Source organism: Crocuta crocuta, unplaced genomic scaffold (genome assembly GCF_008692635.1).
Source record: "Crocuta crocuta isolate KB4526 unplaced genomic scaffold, BGI_CrCroc_1.0 scaffold209, whole genome shotgun sequence".
In the NCBI taxonomy this organism is placed as follows: domain Eukaryota; kingdom Metazoa; phylum Chordata; class Mammalia; order Carnivora; family Hyaenidae; genus Crocuta; species Crocuta crocuta.
The window spans coordinates 1,459,921-1,482,583 of NW_027551566.1; the positions used below are offsets into that span (position 1 = coordinate 1,459,921).

The 22,663-nt window shown below is 39.3% G+C and overlaps 1 protein-coding gene across 1 annotated transcript in view; it reads right to left on the reverse strand.

The window, feature by feature from the left end:
- The window catches only part of KIZ (kizuna centrosomal protein), a 126,102-nt gene that overhangs the window by 96,588 nt on the left and 6,851 nt on the right, over positions 1–22,663 (reverse strand). Inside the window, 3 exon segments of the mRNA XM_077750154.1 lie at positions 7,405–7,497; positions 16,470–16,632; positions 20,863–20,925. Of these exon segments, the coding sequence (XP_077606280.1) occupies positions 7,405–7,497; positions 16,470–16,632; positions 20,863–20,925 (319 nt within the window).

Here is a 22,663-nt window from a genome sequence, read left to right on the forward strand (position 1 = left end):
CAGCTTTCACACAGTTCAATGATTACTTTTAGTTTCTATGCAAGGAAGTCCTTAAGTCACACTGAGATTTCAAAAACAAAATCTTAATAAAATTTATATATAACAATCCTGAAGGAATTATTTTACTTTATCATGTGTTACAAACTGAATTGCGTCTTGTCCTCAAATTCTTATGTCGAAGCCTTAATTCCTAGTGTAACTATTAAGAGACAGGGTCTTTAATGGGATGATTCAGGTTAAATGATTTTGTAAGGGTGGAGCCCTAATCTGGTATGACTGGTGTCCTGATAAGAGGAGGAGAGACCAGAGATCTCTATACACACACAGAGAAGAGGCCATATCAGGACACAGAGAAGGGGCAGCCATCTACAACCCAGAGAGAGGTCTAATCTTGGATTTCCAGCTTCCAGAATTGTGAGAAAATAAATTTGTATTGTTTAGGCCCCCAGTCTGTGGTATTTTGTTATGGCCACCTGAGCTAAGACATCATGCCAAAGCAATTCTTAACACTTCTTTCATTTTGCCACTGTGATAGATTATAGACACAATCAATTCACAACTAAGTCCACAAAGAGATATCTCTGGCCATTAAACCCAATAGTCACTAACCATATTAATTTTAAAATGGATCTGCAAAATTTAGTCTTCAAAGGTGTGTTCTAAACTTATAGAACTTTGTTGAGAAAATCAATCAGCTACAAGTTGTTACCACCTGCTGGCTTTACATCCCATTTCTTAATTCACAGGTAGCCTCTCCATCCCCAGAGCTGGTGTCACTGCTCTCTTAGATAAGTGGCAAAAAGCTGGCCCAAAGAATGGCTACTCTCATGGAGACCACAGATGGAGATGATGAGGACAAGTGGTGAGAGTGGTGGCAGAATCAGTGAACATCTGCCACGCACTTACAGGGTGTCAAAGAGATTTATATTCATTACCTTTTTTTTTTTTTAATGTTTCATTCATTTCTAGGAGAGAGAGAGAGAGAGAGAGACAGCATGAGCAGGGGAGGGTCAGAGAGAGAGGGAGTCACAGACTCCGAAACAGGCTCCAGGCTCTGAGCTGGCTGTCAGCACAGAGCCTGACGCGGGGCTCGAACCCACGAACCGCGAGATCATGACCTAAGCGAAAGTCGGACGCTTAACCGACTAAGCCACCCAAGCGCCCCTATTCATTACCTTTTTTAATCCTCAAAACAACCATCATCATTGTCCTTATTCTTATGGGACTTAGCAAGGTTGAACAATTTGCTCTTGGTCACAGATTCAAACTTAACACACGAGGACTCCAATGCTCATCTCCTATGCTACAACACTCAAAATGGAATCGATGAAGCTCAAATTGTATTACTAAACCACAGGGTTTTTTTTTTGAAAAACAAACATAAAAGTCTCTAATGATAAATTTGAAGTCTACATCTAATTTCCTACTAAATTCAACCAGTATAAAATCAGACCTACTAAAATAGGACTCTAAATGGAACCTCTACCTGATAAATAAAACCAAATCTATATGGGGTAAATGGGAAGACTAGGACAAAAGCAGATAAAAACTTCAAAATAAATTTAGCGTTCCTAAATTGTACCAACTGGTGATTATTGAAAAATAAACACCACAGCACCAACATTTTCCCCAATACCCCTAGGTCTACGCAATTACCTTGATCAAAACAATACAAAGCCATGGCTTGCAAGAAGAGATGCTTAACAAGTGTCTGGGAATATCAAGACAATAGCCTTTTCTTTTATAATACATTTTAGTATGCTCTGTACATGCTCTGTGGTTCCCACACAGAGTGGCTCATGATATAACTGTGTCTGTCAGAGTTTTCTGTCCACAAAGAAATGTGCAGAGCTACATCAGAAAGACAGAATGCCAACTCCAGTTTCTAATTTCGAGGGATGTGAGTGAGGATAGAAGCAACTAAAATACTACAATTAAAAGAGCCATCCCATACACAGGCAGGCCCTTTCTTCCTAAAATAGATTAGTCACCTGCTCATCCTTTCCCCAAACTTTATTTTTTTTACTGTATTAACATTTAAAATTTTTTAAATGTCTATTTATTTTTGAGAGAGAGAGAAACAGAGCATGAGCGGGGGAGGGGCAGAGAGAGAGAGAGAGAAAGAGAGAGACAGACAGACAGACAGAATCCGAAGCAGACTGCAAGCTCTGAGCTGTCAGCACAGAGCCCAACCCAGGGCTCAAACCCATGAACCATGAGATCATGACCTGAGCCGAAGTCAATTGCTCAACCGACTGAGCCACCCAGGGGCCCCTAGTGTATTAATGTTATTAAACTAACTAGAGTTTCTATTTCTTGAGGATAGATTACCAAAAGCTGGATTGCTGGCACAAAGTATATGTGTACCTCCAACCCCACCCCACCCCACCCCCACACAGTAAAAACTCTGTATATAACTTACTTAACTACTAATAGCCTCCTGTTGACTGGAAGCTGTATCCACAACATAAAGTCATTAACACATACTTGTTATATGTGTTATATACTTGGTTCTTACAATAAAGCCAGAAAAAAGAAAATCATAAGGAAAATACGTGTACAAATCTGTACATAATTTATTTTTAAATATCTGCATATAAGTGGACCCAAACATGTTGTTCAAGGGTCAACTGTACATGTGATTTTGATAGTTATTGCCACATTCCTTTCCAAAAAAGTTCTACGCATGAATACATTTTTTCAGACTACATGAAAAAGACTATTTTTTTCTAATATAGTATTTCATAGAATAGAAGTATATGAAGTTTGGGAAATCTTCTAAAGAATAAGAAATCAATATTTGTTCTCCTGTGGAGGCTTCTGTAATCCCTTGTACTATCAAAGGGAGAAAAGAAACAGTGTTTTCCACAAATTTTATCTTCCTCTTGCTAAATCGGTTTGTTTCCCTTTCTCCTTGACTTTCGCCTTGACTTTTTCCCTCTTCCCTATCACCCTACTACAAGATGTGCACATATATATATATGAATGCAATTTTCTCACTTGTAAGAGCCTTTGACACATAACACACTTGTCACATAATTCCACCAGAGACAGCAAAGGAGTGATTGGTGTACAGCCAAATGTCTCCACAGAAGGAAAATTTAAAAATATGGTTATTTTCATTCTTTTCATTCTTGACTGTGAGAAAGAGGCTAAGTCCTTTCCAGAGAGGCTTCTTTCCACCATTTTCCTAATTGAAACCTTTCTTGCAATGACTGGGAAGTAAAGTTAGTTGATGTATTTATTAATTAAGGCTCTGCCACTGACCAGTGGGCTGTCTTCCCTGTCTGGTGCCTCCCCTGCAGTGGGCCTGCTCCCCACCACAGCTCCACCACTTCTGACACAGCTCCAACCCACAGGTGAAGCCACTGCATACCAAGTGCACATCTTCTCAACTAGAAGTTCTTCTTCAGTAGAGCTGTAAGTTACTTCTTCTGCCCCACCAGGCCAACTCAAACAGATGCTCCTTTTATTGGAAACATAAGCAGTTTAGAGACAGGTGCTCTGCTCTCCTTGGCTCACCTGATTTACCTGAAATATTACAGCACCAAGTGAGACTAAGATTAGACACAAATGCAACATCTAAATGGATAACTGGAATATTTTGCATGATGTTGGCCAGGGTATTTTTATTGGATCGGGAATTTTTTCCAACTTTTGAAGAGCATTTCACCTGTACCACCTTAGATGGCAGGACAGCAAGATGGCTGACTGCATGGACGCTGAAGCCAAATAGTCTTGATTTGAGTTTTGGCTCTGCCTCGCTAGGTAGTCTTGGGCAAGTTAACTAACTTCTCTGAGCCTTCCCATGAAATGAGGATAACAACAGCATCTACTTCCAGGGTTGTTGAGATGATTAAATGAGTTGATGAATATAAAGTGGTTCGTGTAGCACCTGGCACAGAGTGAGTGTGCACTGATCATTACCCATTGTTACTATTCGTATGAGAAGTAGAAGTAACAGCCTGCATAACCATTCTCCATGTGATTCTTGCTGGAAGGATTACAACAGTGAAGTGGAACTCCCCAGTTAGCTGTTAAGTCCTGTCCTCCACAGATCTCCAGCTAGGTCTAGGACAGTGCCCTCTTGCTATGAAGGATCCAGTTCACTGCTGTTTTTAGTAGCACATGTTTCACAGTATAATAGTTCAAAGAAACTTCACAAACCCCATCCCAAAATTAATACTCTCATTCACAAATGAGAGTACATATGCTCTAATGTTTTTTATGTTCTCTAGTCACTGCTCATACAAAAAACTAAGTAACTAGAACATTCCAAAAGACCAACAGAATTAGAATTTACACCTTCCCCCAACAAAAAAATTGCAATGTATAATAAAGGATTATTGAATTACAGTAAAATTTGTGAGGATTCAAATGGGTGGCTTCAACTTTGGCTTTTTGCTATCTATTAACCAAAAACCAAAAGTTTACCAGGTAAACTAGGCATGGAAACAAACCTGGGGAATGAGTAGACCAATTATTAATTCTCTTAAGAGAATATATGACTCTGAAGAGTAGCCAGAGGAGGCAAGAAAACTCTGGATACCTTATTATGAAACTGAGCTAGAGTTTTACATTGAGAAAATGGACAATCACCACTTGATAACTTTTCATGGTAGAGAATCCATATTACTGCCATGGTTGAAAGGTATACAACCACTTAAAAGATACAGCTCCTTATAATTCAGAATCATCATTAATTTGACAAATCCTCCCCCTCATCAGTGTTTTCCACTTAAATGGCAACCTTCAATTTAGGCACTTAGTTAATTCTTCCTGTCTGAACCAACCCTGATTTCTTCAGTTCTACCAACTCCTTCCTCCAGTTCATCCTGCATGGCACCACAAGCCTCATCTACCTGCAGCTGCACAGCTGATGTCACTGCACAGTGATGTCACTGTTCCATCCGCAAGTCCTGCCTTCACCTGCCCCAGCACATACACACACACACACACACACACACACACACACACACACACACGATTCCAGGAGGAAATCTCAATTCTTATTGTGGTACTAAAAAGTTCCATGATGTAACTTTCCAACCTCATTGTCTACCACTTCCCTACAAGAACTTTAGACTTTGGCCAGGCTGCACAACTACCTGCTGGGCTTTCCTACTTATCCTCCTTTAATCATGACATCTCCTGTACTTAGAATGTCTACCACATCCCCACTCACTGACATCCTTCCCATCCTTCACACCAGTTCAAACACCGCCTCCTCCACCAAGCTTTGGGTCACTCATTTTGGTAGAAGCATACCTTCCTTCTTCATGCAGCACATGCCCACCACATGTAACTGGCATTCATGACATAGTATCATGTGCCCTAGAAAGGACATCTTATAGGAAGCACCTTGAGTACATGCACTGTGGAATCCATAGGGGGATCTACTGTGGCTTCTCACATAGATCACATGCTTAAAAATGATTTATTAACTTCAACCAGTGACTCATACTGTGCTTTAGGCCAATCCCTGAAAACCAACAACTCTGGGAACAGAGACTAATTCATATGACTGTCTAAAGAAGACATGTGTGGATTTCCACCAGAAAAAAAATGTAACTCATATGATAAGGAATTGTTCTGAAACTAGTATATAATAAGGATTAACTAATTCATCATTTTACTGAAATATATTTACCTTTGAATTGATGGAACACCAATAGGAAATTGAATAAAGGCAAGAAAGAAATTTCTTAATATATTACCTAATTGATTCTGATATACAGTCAATAATCAAAGCTTTTAAGAAGATGACTCTTTTCAGTACATAGGAAAATACTTGTCTTCTAATTATTATATATAACATCTTTAAGGGGTTGTCAGCTATATGTTTCTTGCCCTAATTTTAAATGTAACTTAAAAGTAGACTACATAATTGTATGTAAGGTAAGGGATTAGTAGTGCAAATAGAAAAAAAAAGTCTCCCGTTTTACTTAAGTACCATTGACACTGCTATACTAAGAATGCCTTTATCAGGAATGGCATAGAAAGAACAAACCGGTTTATACATTAAAAACACGTCAATTATTTCATGACCCAATGTCGAACAGAAAAACTGCCTGAATGGTTTAGAAGTCTATCATATCATACCACATTTGACGTACATCGAATGACACAGAAATCATTTATCATTAAAGGCCTTTTTATACAGGTCAAGGTTGCTGGGGCTTGGTGTTTTGTATCTTACATTTTAAAGAATGCTCTAAATTCTAGGTTTTTTAACTTTTTAATCTTTGGGAAGGAAAACTAAAACTTCCTATAAACTCAGATTAATGCCTGCTAATGCATGGAAAAAAGGAAAACTAAAACCTTCCTCCTACTATAAAAACAAAATAGTGTGGCCTCTGTTTCTTTTCTGATAAGAGTCTTAAATACCAAACAGTTAACTGCATAATAACATTTACTGGCAGCCAGGCAGCCTGCTTAGCAGATATATAAAGCAGGTAAAAGGAGAAAAAGTTAATTTCTTGGCTGAATGATTCCATCGGTAGCTATAGGGCAAACCTGAAAGTCTTTTAGTAAAGTAGCAGTTGGTTCTTCTATCAATCTGTAGCACACATACTCTTCCAAGGAAAGCATTAAATATGAAAATCATATCCCGTTATCATCTGTTTCCAGCTTTCAGCCCAGTAAGCTTTTCTTAATGAATGCTGCAGCCTAAGGAACAAGCATGCTGTTGGCTTTTCTGAATAATGGAGTGATGCTACCATTTTTGCTTATTACAATATCGACTGGCTGAGGGGGTTTCACACATAGTCACAAGTGACTACTCTTGCCAGCATGCTCCAAGTTATTACAAGATGTTTTTAGACATTTCATCTAAAAGAGCTTTACTGCTTTTAGTGAAGAAAACATCTATGGTCTTGAACAGAATCATTTATATGGAGATAGGCTGCAGGATTAGAAGCCTGCATTACGGCAGATACATAGCAGAATTTATTTAAGTATTCCTTGCCAGTCTTTTTGTCCGTTGCTTAGATATGCAATCTTTTCTTTCCACTTTCTCTGTGAAAAGGTTAAAATGTACAAAATTATATATACAAAGAAAAGAAGCAAAATGCTGTATTTTGTTTACCTTTTATTTAAAACATTTCTGCAACAACGAAAAAAAGCAGCGACAAATCATTATTTAGAAAAACATAATTTTACCTGCTAACAACACTAAGGTTTTCTTTGGAATCTATCTCTTTTAAACCCGCTGTGACTGCCTTTTAGCAAATTTAATTGAATTAGACATGAAGGCAATACTCTATAAGTAAGTCTTTAAATAATACTTAAGGTTTAATCAAAAAGATCTTTGTAATAAGATAATTTTATTTAAAACAATATAGTAAAAGAGGAGCACTTCAGAAATCCTCTGTTAACAGAAACTTTATTGTTTTAACTTATTACCTTTTCTCTGTCTTCATCTTTCAGTTCACCTTTCACTCCAGGGCTATCTTTTGAGAATAGCTGCATCTTCTTAATTTGAGTCTCATATTCAGTCTAAACAGAAACAAAGTTTTGATTTTGTGGTGGCTCTTATTATAACCAGAACCTGTCTATATTTTTCAGTCTTTAGAGCATAAAACAGTGAAGTAGAAAGTAAACGCTGATGTTGCCAAGAAATTTAACTTAGAATAGATAATTTCACAAATAAAATGTCAAAAGCTGAGGTCTATAAAATTCTGTATGTTTTTAAATAAGACCTGATGGATTCTTACTGTCTTCCATCAACTTAGAGAATAAAACCTTAGAATATTAAGCTATCAGGAAAATCCTGTTACTTTATTATGAAAGTGGCACATTAGACAGTGTTTACCCTGAAAAGTTTTGTCCTAAAGGAAATCAATCCTACTGACTTCTTATCTGTATGATATCTACATTAGTATCATGGCCCTACTAGTCACAGCAACAGAGTATATTATTTGCTAGATCATCAACTTGAAACAAACTCCATTTTCTATGAATAAAAATATACAGGAGACATCAATGATCAGTACCATAGGAATGAAGTTTGCTCTGGCACTAATAACTACATAAAGATGCCTGCATCATTATCGTACTATAATTGATGAAAATGATTCCATCATAAAATGACTTTTTCTTAAAAGCAAGGCATAAAAAGGGCTTTGATTCAATATGTTAGTAATTAAAGCCTTAAGCCTCATGGATGGTGGTCCATCACAGATAAGTATCAGAACATTTTCTAAATTAGGCTGTGATGCACTACAATTAGAAAAACACCTATGAGATAATCAGAGAACTGCTTCCTTAGTTCTTAGTCTGAACATGAAATCGGCCTGAGCTTTGTTTTCACATACAAAAAAAACAATCACCATGAAAACTCACTTGTTTCCCTTAAAATATCTTAAAAGATATTATGTGCTGGCCCATTTTTCATAAGAGTTTAGCAGGGAATTTTTTTTCTCTATCAGAATGCTATTAACATGATAGATGACACTAAAAATCTATAGAGATACCTGATTAAATGAAACTTTTATAAAGCTGGCACAAATAATAAACCAAAAAAAGATTAAAAATAAGGCAATTAAGATAATACAATTTACATCTTTATGTTCTGTATGTACCTCTCTGGACTCAGATATTACTTGTTAACCCCAAGAGCTTTCAAATGGCATGATTTACAGGTTCTAAGGGAAAGTATCTTTTAAGAACGGTGGGGGTGGATTATGATATAAACAAAATAAATATTGAGGTTTATTAAATAATTGCAGGTTAAACAAAAACTCTTTGTCCCTCTGGCTGCAAATATTTTCTTATGTTCTTTCAGATTAGTTATAAACACGCAACAGGCATGGTACCTACTTTCCTCATATGGGATCATTTCAGAGCCATACCTTCTAAAGACAGAGCACTTTCTCATGGAAACCTGTGAGTTTTGTTTAATTCATTCTGCTGCAGCAAAAACTTGAAACTGCATTAGGGCTTTGATTTGTATTTCCCTGATGAGGAGGGATGCTGAGCATCGTTTTATGTGTCTGTTGGCCATCTGGATGTCCTCTTTGGAGAAGTGTCTGTTCATATCTTCTGCCCATTTCTTCACTGGGTTGTTTGTTTTTCGGGTGTGGAGTTTGGTGAGTTCCTTATAGATTTTGGATATTAACCCTTTATCTGATATGTCATTTGCAACTATCTTTTCCCATTCCGTTGGTTGCCTATTAGTTTTGTNTAACCCCCCCCCACCAAAAAAAAAAAAACTGCATTAGGGCTTTATAAAGAATTGCAATGGAAGTCTCAAGAGTCCAATTTAGATTGTTCTCAATGAATCTGAAAAATTCACTGAATTGTAGGTACTTTCCTAAACTAGTGATAGAAATAAAAACTGAACAACGTATTTGAAATCAAAAATTGCTACGGTAAATTGAAAACTGATGCAAACTCTAACTCTGCATCCCCTAGGACCACGGATTTGCACCTACAAACATTTTCTTCTCTTTGCCTTTTATTTATACATATTTCCCACTTCTCTGATCAGGTCCCATTATAGTTCCACAATACAACAGGGTTTGTATTGCGTCCTTTCTGTCTGGTGCTGATTCAGGTCTCTGTTCCCTTCTTGCCATGTGGCCCATATTCTGCTTAGAGTCGTTGTTTCAGGGGTCAAATTTCTCATGGCCGGGTAGCATCTGCCAGTCCACAGCATCTCTAAGGACAGTCCCCTCTTTCCACAACTCCCCTAGGGAAATCTATTCTAATGAACCCAAGAATCAACCCATCAGGTAACTAACTTGTTCTTTCCATTACTATATTGCTTCACAATAAATTTAGGAGATTTATGGCTTGATGCTGTTCACCTAAATTTAGGAGAACCTTTCTATCCATTTCCTCACTGTGCACAAACAATTTCATCTCAGCTCAATTGATGAAATCTGTTGATAATGATCTGGTGTCAGAAGAGGAGGTGGAGGTCCTGGGATATCTTTCAGGTCTCTGGGATATCTTTCCATGCTCATGACACATCTCATTTTCCATTCTTTCTTTCCTTTCTTCTGTATGCCCACTTATACTCCTTCAAATTCCCCTCATTACATTACCATTTGCCTTAAAGTGCCACTACTACCTTTTTTTTTTTAAACAGGCTTCCTTCTTTCAGTGGTCTCTTGGACTATATAAAAATTCTTGGTTACAGAACTGAACAGACATTTAAGATCTGCTGGCCCAGCCTCCTCATGTTAGAGTTGAAAAAATGGGTACAGAGAGTTTACATAAATGGTTTGAGTTGGCCCTCAAGACTACAATTCAGTCTTTTCTCCTATTTTTTCCAGGATATAGGTTTCCTTTTATTATTTTTTAAATGTTTATTTATATTTTAGAGAGAGTGAGGGGTGGGGCAGAGAGAGAGGGAGACAGAGGATCCGAAGCAGGCTCCAGGCTCTGGGCTGAGAGCAGAGAGCCCAGTGTCGGGCTTGAACTCACGAACTGTGAGATCATGGCCTAGGCCAAAGTCAGACACTTAACCAACTGAGCCACCCAGGTGCCCCGCTGGTCTCCTTTTTAGATGCTGAGTTTTTACAAAAAGGTATGGAGGAACACTTATTTGTATTCAACTAATACACATTAACAAGAAGACACTCTGGTTGATAAAAAGTGGGATGAGCTACAGACTGCCCTCCAGGAGCCTGAAGGTCCTGCCCTGCCCAGAATGGCTATCACAAGGCTCAATAGGAATTGAATGAGGGCTCGAAGATTTGTTCTCTTCAAATTTTATCTCTAGTAGGCACGTATACCCTAATGACTGAATTTTCAACAAGAATCACATCTTTAAATAATGACATTATATCTTCAAAGTGCCTCTGCTATTAAACGGAAATGCTCTTGGGAAGGTACAACACAGGATAGAACCAATACCACGTTAGCTCTCACATAGCTGTTCATGTTCCATAAGAGAACAAGTTGAAAAATGCAGAAGAATTAATTCTCATTAAAGGGGGGAGTCCCAATGCTTATTGAGTGCTGAAAGAATAGGAAGGTGTTCCTCAAAGCTAACTGAACACTTATTATGTGCCACACCGTGGGCCAGATACTGACAGCACTGAAATAATAAGATGAGGAGCCCACAGTGAGGTGGAAAAACAGACATGTAAACCCTGACAACACTACTAAGGAAGTGCTTACTGAGATAATTATGGCACAGACCTAAGGCAGGACAGAGAGAGAGAGAGGCCTTCTAGTTCAAGAAGATACGAGATAATATGGCAGTTTCAAGAAAATACAGTGGTCAGCATGTTTAAAACTCGGTGAATGCATACTAGTGAGTATATGAGTATGTAAGAGAGAGAATATGCACATGATTGGAAGACAAAAGATGGAAAGAGATGGTGGGAAGACATGGGAATGGAGAGAATGTTGCATAAGAGATGGGAGCTATGGAGGAGATGGGTGGGGAGAGCAGAGCATGGGGAAAGAGTGAGCAGAGATGGGAGGCAGAGCTGGGGATAAAGAAAGGAGGTAAAGGGGGGCAAGTAGGGAAGAAAAAATGTGCACACATCTGTGTATTTGTGTGAGAGAGAAGTGAGAAAGGACATGTGTGTGTTAGGGGTCATAAGGCTGAGGTGCAGGGTGGTATGCAGGAGACACCAACATCTGGGCTTTATCCTGAAAGGCTGAGCAAGCACTCAAGGACTTCAGGCAGATGAGAGATATAATCAGATGGGGACTCTCCCTGAATGGGCTAACATGCCAGCCTCATGACTGTCACTTGATGGGGAAAGCTGAAACAGATGCCATGCTCCACCCATGTCCCCGGGGCCCTTTTGGGTGCTCCTAAGTCTCAGCATCCCTGTCTCTGTGCCTAAGAAGCCCATGGTTGATTTCCCCTCCCCTCTATGTCTTCCCCCAGCAGCCTTCAGGGTGCTCAGGAGCCATGTCTGCATATTTCAAATGCTCTGAACCATCTGCCAGGGGTTCCCTGTGGGGTTAAGTTTCAGATGCCCACTATGGTAGTTGGCTTAATAATACACCATTTTCCAGCTATCTGCTCTTCCCTGTTTCACCCCCCTACTTGCCTCCTGACATCCCCTGCACTTCCCAGATGAACCACTTATATTTGAATCCTTGTCTCAGGGTCTACTTCAGGAGAATCCAACCTGAGATAAGCACAAAGGGTACCCAAATAACTGCTCTAAGGCCCATCTGGGGCCCTTCTACAATAGCACTAACACAGGGAGGGGAGTGGAGGTAGGAAGCGGAGAGAAGGACACAATCTTCACAGTACTACTAATATTTACATTCTTGAACTGAGTTTAGTCTGCCTCTTTATCTATCTGACAGGTAGCAATATAGCCATAACACCTTGTCTTCAAAATGACCTGACAGATCAATATGCTTTAAAAGCCCTGAAAAGTATCATAGGCCCCCAAATAAAGTAATTTTTAATTTGTAAAGTAATTTGTAATAAAAGTGTAATTTGTAAAATTAGTTTAAAGGGGTTTTTCTTTAGCCTTTATCCCATTAATTTTTTTTTTTAATATTTTATTTATTTCTGAGTGAGAGAGAGAGAGAGAGAGAGAGACAGCGTGAGCAGGGGAGGGTCAGAAAGAGAGGGAGACACAGAATCTGAAGCAGGCTCCAGGCTCCGAGCTGTCAGCACAGAGCCTGATGCGGGGTTTGAACCCACGAACCGTGAGATCATGACCTGAGCCGAAGTCGGACATTTAACTGACTGAGCCACCCAGGCGCCCCAGCCCTTATCCCATTTAAAAAAATTTTAACATTATATAATAAATAGTCTTACAGTCTTACAAAGAGGGAGAAATTCACTTAATTTGGGCCAAATCCCCACGTCTCACACACTGCCTCATTTTGTTTCACTTTCTGGAACTCTACAAATTATTAGTTCATTTGCATCAACTATATTCTATTCAAGGGGAAATACCCCTGGCATTTTGGGGTATTCGGGCAATACACTCCCTCAGAACACCTTTTTCCTAAGACTTACATGCGGTCAGCCAGTGGAGGTGAAGATCTGATACCTGATTCAGGCAGATTCCAGCTTTCCAGGACAAAAGGAAGAGGAGGAATGGAATGGGAAGACAGCAGGGCAGATATTCCCTGGTCTGAAACATTGCTTACTGTACAGCTTCCTGAGGTAAGTGATATCACTTGTTGGAGTTTCAAAGATCGCTTCCTGCATTTAGCTTTGGATTCAGGGTGGCTTCCAATGGAGCTCCCATCTTTCCCAATGGTAGCTACATGATCTGCTCTTCTGTGCCATCACAGACTGTTTTCAAAAGGCATTCTTTAAGCCTAAGTGTCCATCAACAGATGAATGGATCAAGAAGATGTGGTTTATCTATACCATGGAATACTACATGGCAATGAGAAACAATGAAATCTGGCCATGTGTAGNAGGCATTCTTTATCCAAAATTCAAATGCTCTCAATATAAAATTATTTACAAAACATGATTCTCCCTTTCAAATTCCTCCCTCTCACATTTGGCTATATCATGAAATCAATAATTAAGTAAAAAGACATTTGTGTGAAAATAAAAGGAAGTCTTCTATTATTTCCTTTTTTCTGTTGGGAAGGCAAAATTCCCTGCTTTGTCCACCACTTTTATTTTCTCTGTGGAATCTCTGAACAGCAAAGAGATTTACAATGTTGACAATAACAATTATTTTTTGAATGTTAAGTATTCTACTTGAATACTAAGGGAAAAAAAATACCCATAGTGCTGTAGCTAAAACTTGCTATTGTTTGAGCACATCTGACCTCCAGATCTTGGTTTCTAAATACCCTTTCCAACCAGAAGGAACCACAACTCCCTGGAAAAGAAGCTAATTCCATGTCTGAGGCAGGGGCAGATAAAGTAAACCTGGAACACGTTGTGCCCCAAAGCAAAGAAGGCTCAGGATTAATGAGGTCAGTTCAAAAGGACACAGAAGCCAATTTGAAGAGACACTCCCAAGAAAAATTTGGGGAAATATGAACAACAAAAAGAATAATTATAGTAATTGATAATACACTAAGTACAAATTCCTAAGTCCATAGTGATACTTAAAAAAAGAGAGAGGAAAGAAAAGAAAAGAAAAAAAAAAGCTCTTCTTTAAGAATTCAATTAATTCTTCTTTAAGAATTCAAGCTAATAAAGAGGAAAATCAAATTAGAAAATCCCCATTCCAAAACCTCCACTATACTGATTCAAGTATCACTAATGGATCCTAAAACCACTAAGTAAAAGGCTATTGAGAAATAAGATATTCCCAAGATGTCAAACTATCACTCAATAGATTATTTGCTCAGTTGCAAAGGGAATAAAGGTACCTTATAAGAGAGCTCTAGAGCTTGCCATCTTAAACAATGCATCAAACTCAACCTCACTCAGGTCAGACCACTTGATATGACTCATAAGCCTCCTGATGGGATGCAGTAGGGCATATGTAACTTCAGCTCTGACTATTAAATTTAACTAATCAAAATTAACAAAATTAAAAATTCAGTCCTTAGTGTCACAAGCCACATTTTAAGTGCTCAGTAGTCATGTGTGGCTAGTGGTTACTGCATTAGCACCAGTATAGATAAGGAACATTTCTATCACTACAGGAAATTCTACTGGGGAGTGGTCTAATCCACATTTCCAGTTAAATGATACCTCAAAGAAATAACCAGTCAAATTCTGAATGTAAGTCATTGTATAGGCAACTAGATTGCCTTCTTCAAAAAGCCAGTGTCATGAAAAAAAAAAAAGCAAGAGTGGTAGGATGCTAAATTAGATTTAGAAACCAAAAAACCACAATAGCAAATCTAATGTGAACCCTAGTTGCTTCCTAGTCTGGAAAAATAAAGAAAATTTTGGGAGGAACTGGGGAAATTTAAATATCAGGTAGACATTAAGTGGTATTATGAAATCATTATTACTTTTCTTGTGTGTGATAATGGTAGTATGATTATGTAGGAGACTGTGTTCTTAGGAGATGCACACTTAAGTACTTAGGGGAGAAATGTCATGGTGTCCACAGCATACTTCAAACAGCTGAGGAAAAAATGTACACACACACACACACAAAACAAATATGGCAAAATATTTACAACTACTGCATCTGGATACAGACTATGTGAGTTGTTAGTCCATTCAGGTGGCTATAAGAAAACATTCCTGACTAGGTGGCTTATAAACATCAGAAATGTATTGCTCACAGTTCTGGAGGCTGGAAAGTCCAAGATCAAGGTGCTGATGTGGTCACCTTCTGGTGAAGGCCTTCTTCCTCATTCAGAGCCAGCACCTTTTCACTGCATCCTCACCCCATAGAAGCACTCCAGAGCCTCTTTTAGAAGGCACTAATCTCATCCCTGAAAGCTCCACCTTCATGACATAAGTCCCTCTCAAAGTCCCCAGGTATAAATACCATCACATTTGGGGGTTAGGATTTCAAGATATGAATTTCAGGACACAAACATTCAGACCACTGCATGAATGTTCATTATAAAAATTCTTTTCATTTTTCTGTGTACTTGAAATAAAGGCTTGGGGTGAGGGAAAACTGCTAGAGAAAAAAAGAGAGGGAAGTAACTAAAGTCAACTTCTCCTGTAACCAGTATTTGGTTGGGTTAACTTAAGCAACAACCCTTGGCCAGCACCAATGGTGAGAGAAAAAAGGCCTAGCCCTCCACACTGGGCATACTCTATGGAGCAGTAGGTGGCCCAGCACCTTGGAGGAAAGGGATGCCAGAATCAGAAGGTTGCAGAGAGCAATTGTTCTAAATCACACAGATGAGGAGTATGAAGTCCAAATCCGTGGGGCCAGTTCTACCCTACCCTCATTCTCTCCCAAAACACTGCCTGATGGGAACAGAGGAGCCCAGACCCCAGAGAAAAAACCCTGTAAAGGAGGAGGTAGGGGCGCCTGGGTGGCTCTGTCAGTTGAGTGTCCGACTTCCACTCATGTCATCATCTCATGGTTCATGGGTTTGAGCTCCGCATCTGGCTCTGGGCTGACAGCTCAGAGCCTGGAGCCTGCTTCAGATTCTGTTTCTCCCTCTCTCTCTGCCCCTCCCCCACTCATGCTCTCTCTCTGTCTCAAAAATAAATAAAACAAAAAAAAATTTTTTTTTAATAACAAAAAAGTAAAGGAGGAGGTGGTCTCTAGAGAGAACCCTAATGTTGCTCAAATTCAGTCATGAGGCCAAAAAATACCATGTGTCAGGTGCTGTGCCAGCTAGTGACTAGTGCCCATGCATGTTACAATTATTTCTGCAGTAGAATAAAAGACAGATATTCAATTAATTCCTCAAATAAAGTTGAATCTGAGAAAATGCAATTTCAAGTTCCCTGATCAAAATTTGACCACATGGTAAATCATAGAGCAAATGAGCAATTAATCTTATGGATGAACAACTGAACATTAATGACTGCCACTGATCTGAAATTTAGGGCTCGTTACTTCCAGTTTTAGCGAGAGAGAGAGAGAGAGAGAGAGAGAGAGAGAGAGAAATAGTACAAAACAAGATGTTACCTTCAGTTCCTGAAGCCTCTTTGTATTTGTAGTAAAGTGTCCAACATGAGCTTGGACACGCTCAAACTGCTTTAAATATTCTTGGTTTCGAGTACGAGCCTTCTTTTCTGATTCGCATATTTCCTTCAGGTATCTTTTCAGCTTCACATACTTCAGCTTCACTCTAGAAAAATAAAAAGAGATTTGTAAACAATGCAGTTAGACACTGACAAATCAAAGGAAGAGAATTCTCTTAAACAAAACTGTTAATAAGACAATGTATTCTGAGATACTTTACCTAAACACCAAAAGCTAAAGGGCAAAATGTACACGCATTTTTAGAGAGAAGAAATTAGTGCAACATCACTGAGTATCACATCCAGGCATAACTCTCCTGAGAAATGTATACAAGACTACATTATAACATTCACACAATAAAGACTTATATGGATTTCTTTCTCAAATTAAATGTGGTTTCAAGAGCGGTGGCTATGTGGCCATGGTAGGGTGAATAGCATTAGCATTCTTTTCATGCAGACAATTTCAAAACCACCTACTCATATGGAAATAGAATCAAACTATAAACCACAATCCATAAACATTGAGAAATTCTGAAATTTAAAATACCCAAAAAGCTCTCATTTATATAATATTAAATTTTTTATTAGGAATTGCAACAACCTACTATATTTAAAACATATTTTATGATAATATATGGACTGTGGTTCTACTCAGATTTTGAAAAATACCTTTAGAGACTCTCATCCAAAGTGTAAAACAAAAGGCACACATTGGGGCACCTGGGTGGCTCAGTTTGTTGAGCGTCCAACCCTTGATTTTGACTCAGGTCATGATCCTGGGGTCGTGAGATTGAATCCCATGTCAGGCTCCACCCTGGTGTGGAGGCTGATTAAGATTCTCTCTCTGTCTCCCTCTGCCCCTCTCCCCTACTCCAGCATACTTTCTCTCAAAAAATGAATGAGTGAATGAATGAATGAATGAACAACTAAATGAAGAAGCACTCTGAATGGCTCAAGTTGTGCAGCCCACTCTTCCCACAGAACCAACACTGCTCATTCTAGCTCTTTCTTCTTCACAAGTTTTACATCACGAATACCTGATGTGAAGCATTTCTACTGTTAGTTCAATAAAATAATTCAACATTTTAAATTAAGTTTTTAATTTTAATTCAAGTATAGTTAACACACTGTGTAATATTAGTTTCAGGAGTATAATATACTGATTCAACAATTCTTTTTTTTTTTAAATAGTTTATTATCAAGTTGGTTTCCATATAACACCCAGTGCTCATCCCCACAAGTGCCCTCCTCCATGCCCATCCCCCCCTTCCCCTCTGCCCCACCCCCATCATTCCTCAGTTTGTTCTCAGTATTTAAGAGTCTCTCATGGTTTGCCTCCCTCCCTCTCCCCACTATTTTTCCCCCTTCTTCTCTCCCATGGTCCTCCATTAAGTGCAGCACTCTCAACAATAGCCAAAACATGGAAAGAGCCTAAGTGTCCATCAACTGACGAATGGATCCAGAAGATGTGGTTTTTCTATACAATGGAATACTGCATGGCAATGAGAAAGAATGCAATCTGGCCATGTGTAGCAACATGGATGGACCTTGAGGGTGTTATGCTGAGCGAAATAAGTCAGGCAGAGAAGGACTTAGTGGATTCAACAATTCTATACATTACTCAGTGCTCACAGTTTTCATGTTCTGCTATCAAGCAAAACTAAGATGAAAATCACAAAAAAGTTCACCCTCAAAAACAGATTTGCAAAGATGCTGCAGATATTAAAAATTAATCAGCAACAGAACTTAAACCTCTACACCTAGGCCAAAAATTTTCAAGAAATTCTTTATTGTGCTAATAATTCTGTGCTTTGACCTTGGTTGGCTGTCCCCATTTTTCCTTCTGGGGAAAAAAAAACCTTAAGACTGGTTTTATTGCTGCCCACGTCTGCCACTTTTGACACTAAGTGACAATAATGGAGTTGGAACCTAACATACTGTCTTTCACATGCAGGCACTGGTGAAGCTGCTGGTGGTGGCCAGAGTCCAGCTGGAGTAGGTACAATAGTAACCATGCCTTCTCCACCCAAAGTCTAGTTTTGTTCCTGCCCCACATTAACCTTCAAAGCTCACCACTTCAGTCATCTGCTCATCCATGCAGTCATTTATATATTCAGCACTGTGGATAGGAAAGCCACCTAGCTAGTCAACAGGGAAAACAAAAAATTAGATGAGTCCAATGCAGTATGATAAATGCTAAGAGGGAAACTGCCAGGGACTCCTACAGACTGGGCAATGTGACTCAGTTGAAGGGGTCAGGAAGGCCTTTCCAAGAGAAATTAATTTTTAGCTTAGACGTGAAGGATGGGTGAGAATTAACCCAAAACTGGGGAAAGCAAGGGTGAGAAGACAAGGAGAAACACTGAAGCAGGAGAAACAACATGTTGGAAAGCTTAAAGGCAATAATTAAGAAGAATAACAGTAATACTGATAAAAATAGTAACAAGTAATAAATTATTAACTCTTACACAGGGTCAGACACTGCTTTAAGGCTCTGTTCTACCATTAACCCCATTTGACAGATAAAGGAATGTAGGTAAAGAATGTTGAAGTAATTGTCCCAACGGCACATGGCTAATTGGTGGTGGGGCTCAGACTGAACAAAGGTCCCTGGCAACAAAACCTATCTGCTTACATGAGACTATGACAGTCCTCATCATGCTTCAGACACTTAAGATTCTTTGTAACATGTTAGTGGAGGCTAGTGAAAGAGGGTGATGATGAAAATGAGCCAGGGGCAGATAACGGAGGGTCTGCCCTCCTCAGAGGGATACTTCTCTTCCGGATACTTCTCAGGCTCTCCTCACATCCTTCTGGCCCAGCTTTTCCTCTCCCAGCCATGGTAGCACCTGGTATCTTGCTTTTCCAGGACTGCTCCTCTGAATTTGCAGCATGGATCTGAGAAGGAGCTAACACCTCCCTGGGTAGCCTTGTCCATTGTGGAGTTATCAATACATAAACGCCCCCCCTCCTCCTTCCCTTGAGTGAACACTTGTGAGGAGCAGAGAGGAAATCTACATGGCTCTTCTGAAGGTCCGGAAGGATGGAGCCTCAGGTGCCCACAGCAGTGACCAGCTTCCAAGCCTTGCTCACGAGTTTTATGTGACCACTTCCTAAAATAAACTATCTTTAAAATAAACCCTTGTCTCAGACTTCTCAGGGGGAAACCAGGTTGAAACAGTCATGTCAGACAGTTTGGATTTTATCCTGTCAGGCGGTGAAAAGAAGGATATTTTTAGCAAATCATACCCTCTGTCTTCCAGGAAACAAGAGGGGAACAAACTCAGCAAACTGATGGCTTGCTAGAAGTCCAGTCTCCTCTCACCTCCCCACTCCCATCACCATTATGACAGGAAGGCACCCCCAAACAGGCTGCAGGGAAAGTCTACACTCTATCAGCTGCCCGCTTAGCTGCAGGCTAGAAAAATGGCAGCTGCCACAGATGCTCTCAGACTAGGGCCCACTTCTGAGGTCATGGTATCCATGACTCTGCTATTCCTTATACTATTTCACTGGCTTCTTGTCTCTTCTAGGACTACTGGGGGCATATCACTGTTCACTGTGACTGGTATCCCTGGAAGTACACTAAATCCTAAAACCAAAGAATAATTTTGCATATGAGGAAATAAATGGACTTGATGGGTGATTTGGTTTTAAAGTCTTATCTCTCTTCTGGATGAGGTGTTTTCATTTCTCACTCATTTTATGATGTGACTAAATCGTAAAATTAATGTTATCATAGCCAGAAAATTTTCATATGAATACTATTGGAGGTAACCACATTTGGCTTAAGGATGAAGTTCAATTTCCATAAAATAGAATTAAAAATATTAAAAGTTGGCTCTTCACATTAGAGTAACCTGGAAAGGATGACATGTATATTATCCATTGTTCATAAGAATTTTCACAGGCATTGTCAAATATCCATGAATAAATGAGACATCACATAACCTTGCCTTCAACAGTTTGTTGAAAGGTCAGCTATAGTCATTATGCCTTAATCATTACACGGGCTCAAAGTGTTTAACTTGTGATAAAAAAGAGAAAGACTATGATGCATCTTATTCCTCAGATAGTTAAGCAAAATAGATTCCTGAAATACCACAAATACCAAACTGAAAATAAAATCACTTTTATTTTACACAAATTTTAACCAAATTTATTCCCACATTTGATAGCGATTATATTAAATTTCAGTGTTTACTTGAAATGATTATACATTAGATATAAGAGTAAAAGTACTGCAATTATGGTATCTGTAACATACATTAGGGTTACATTATTATTAACATATGCCAACTGGTTGAAAAACTGTTCCCACTGTCACATCCTACCTGCATACATCAGACTGATTATATTCATAAAGTTTCTTTTCCAGGTCCAGTCTCTTTTTTTCACTGTAAAAGAGAAAGAAAACACTTTATGAATAAATTACACTGTTAAGTAATAGGCAGCTAGATTTAGAACATGATCTCTTTTGAAATTATCCTTTGTGAGAATGCATCTCTGGGCTCTCTAGGAAGCAGAAAATGACAGCTGTTTAAAACTCAAGTCACAAAAACATTTGGTAGTCACCATGGAAGTCTAAAAAGCAAAATGGCACCAATATGAAGCAAAAAGATCAAGATTTTCAAGTAAATGGGGGAAATGCACTAAGAAAAGACTGGAAGGCAGGTTCGTTCATTCAGCAAGTATTTCTTGAGTGCCAGGATGAGCCAGGCACTGTTCTAGTCCTGAAGACTAACATGGTGAACAAGCTAACCAAGGCCTCTGCTGACATTCTAGAGGGAAGGACAGACAATAAGCAACATAAATATGTAAAATACCACACGGTCAGATTTCTCTGGACAGTGGCAAATGAATGATCGGTGTGCTGCCAGGTCAAGACACCGTACTTCCACAAATCCACCTTGGACTGAAGGTTGGGGGCCTGCTCTGCTCCCAACCAGACTCAGGCAGAGCCAAGTCTCTGAAAAGTAGACCCAACCCCATTCATCTTTAAGAAAGATCAAGTCCCCTAACATGATTACTTCGAATTTGGAGAAATGTCTTTTTATATCTTTGTAACATCTTGATTTGTCACTACCATTCCCTGGAGCTACTCCCACTAAAGACTTCTTAGCCTGTGCTGTTCAGGTGACTGCTGGCAGTAAGCTAGAAGACAAACCTTACCCTGCACACCTGTATGCCCAAGCCTGGTAAGAGGGAAGGGAAACTGGGCAGCAGAGGAAGTGGCAATAGCCAAAGCCAAGGGGCGATAGGGTAAAGCTGCTGAACAGGACTATGGATGCTGAACAGCCATCCCAATCCCAGAAAGAGCCCTTGGGGGGTTTAACCACAGGGGGTTCTGTTCTACCACCAAAGTACCAGCTTCAACTGAAGCCAAATTACTAATCTAAACTAATATTAACTAAAGGCCAAAAGAGAAATCACACACAAACACACACACACACACACACACACGACTGTGAATCACAGACAAGGTATCCAACAGAAGGTAACCTCAGGTGGTCTGTTAAGGGAAAGGGGCTGAGCCCATGTTCCATTTTGGAGCTCTTAATTATTAGTTTCCATTTTCCTTCAGATATATTTTCTCTTTTTAAAAAATCTCAAAAGCTACTCTGTTGGTTGCATTATAAGTAAATTTCCTTCCTCAGCATAATCTAGAATGGAAACTACCATTTAACCAAATTCTGTTAATGGGAAAATGGGGTCCAAAAGCCAAATACTGAATCTTGGCTTGGGGAACTCAATCTATTCCTTAGCTGGGGTGTGCCCATGTCTAAAAAGGAAAAAAAGATTACAAGAAAAAGGGTCACCTGGGTGGCTCAGTCGGTTGAGCATATGACTTTGGCTCAGGTCATGATCTCATGGATCGTGGGTTCAAGCCCCGTGTCGGGCTCTGTGCTGACAGCTAGCTCAGAGCCTGGAGCCTGCTTCAGATTCTGTATCTGCCTCTCTCTCTGACCCTCCCCTGCTCATGCTCTCTCTCAGAAATAAATAAAACATTAAAAATTTTTTAAAAAAGATTATGAGGAAAAAATTCATAGAGACACCATTTTTTTAAGTAGTAGCTATACACAGATCTTTACTTTCTCATCCCAGAAGAGAAGTATAATTGCTTCCATGTTAGAA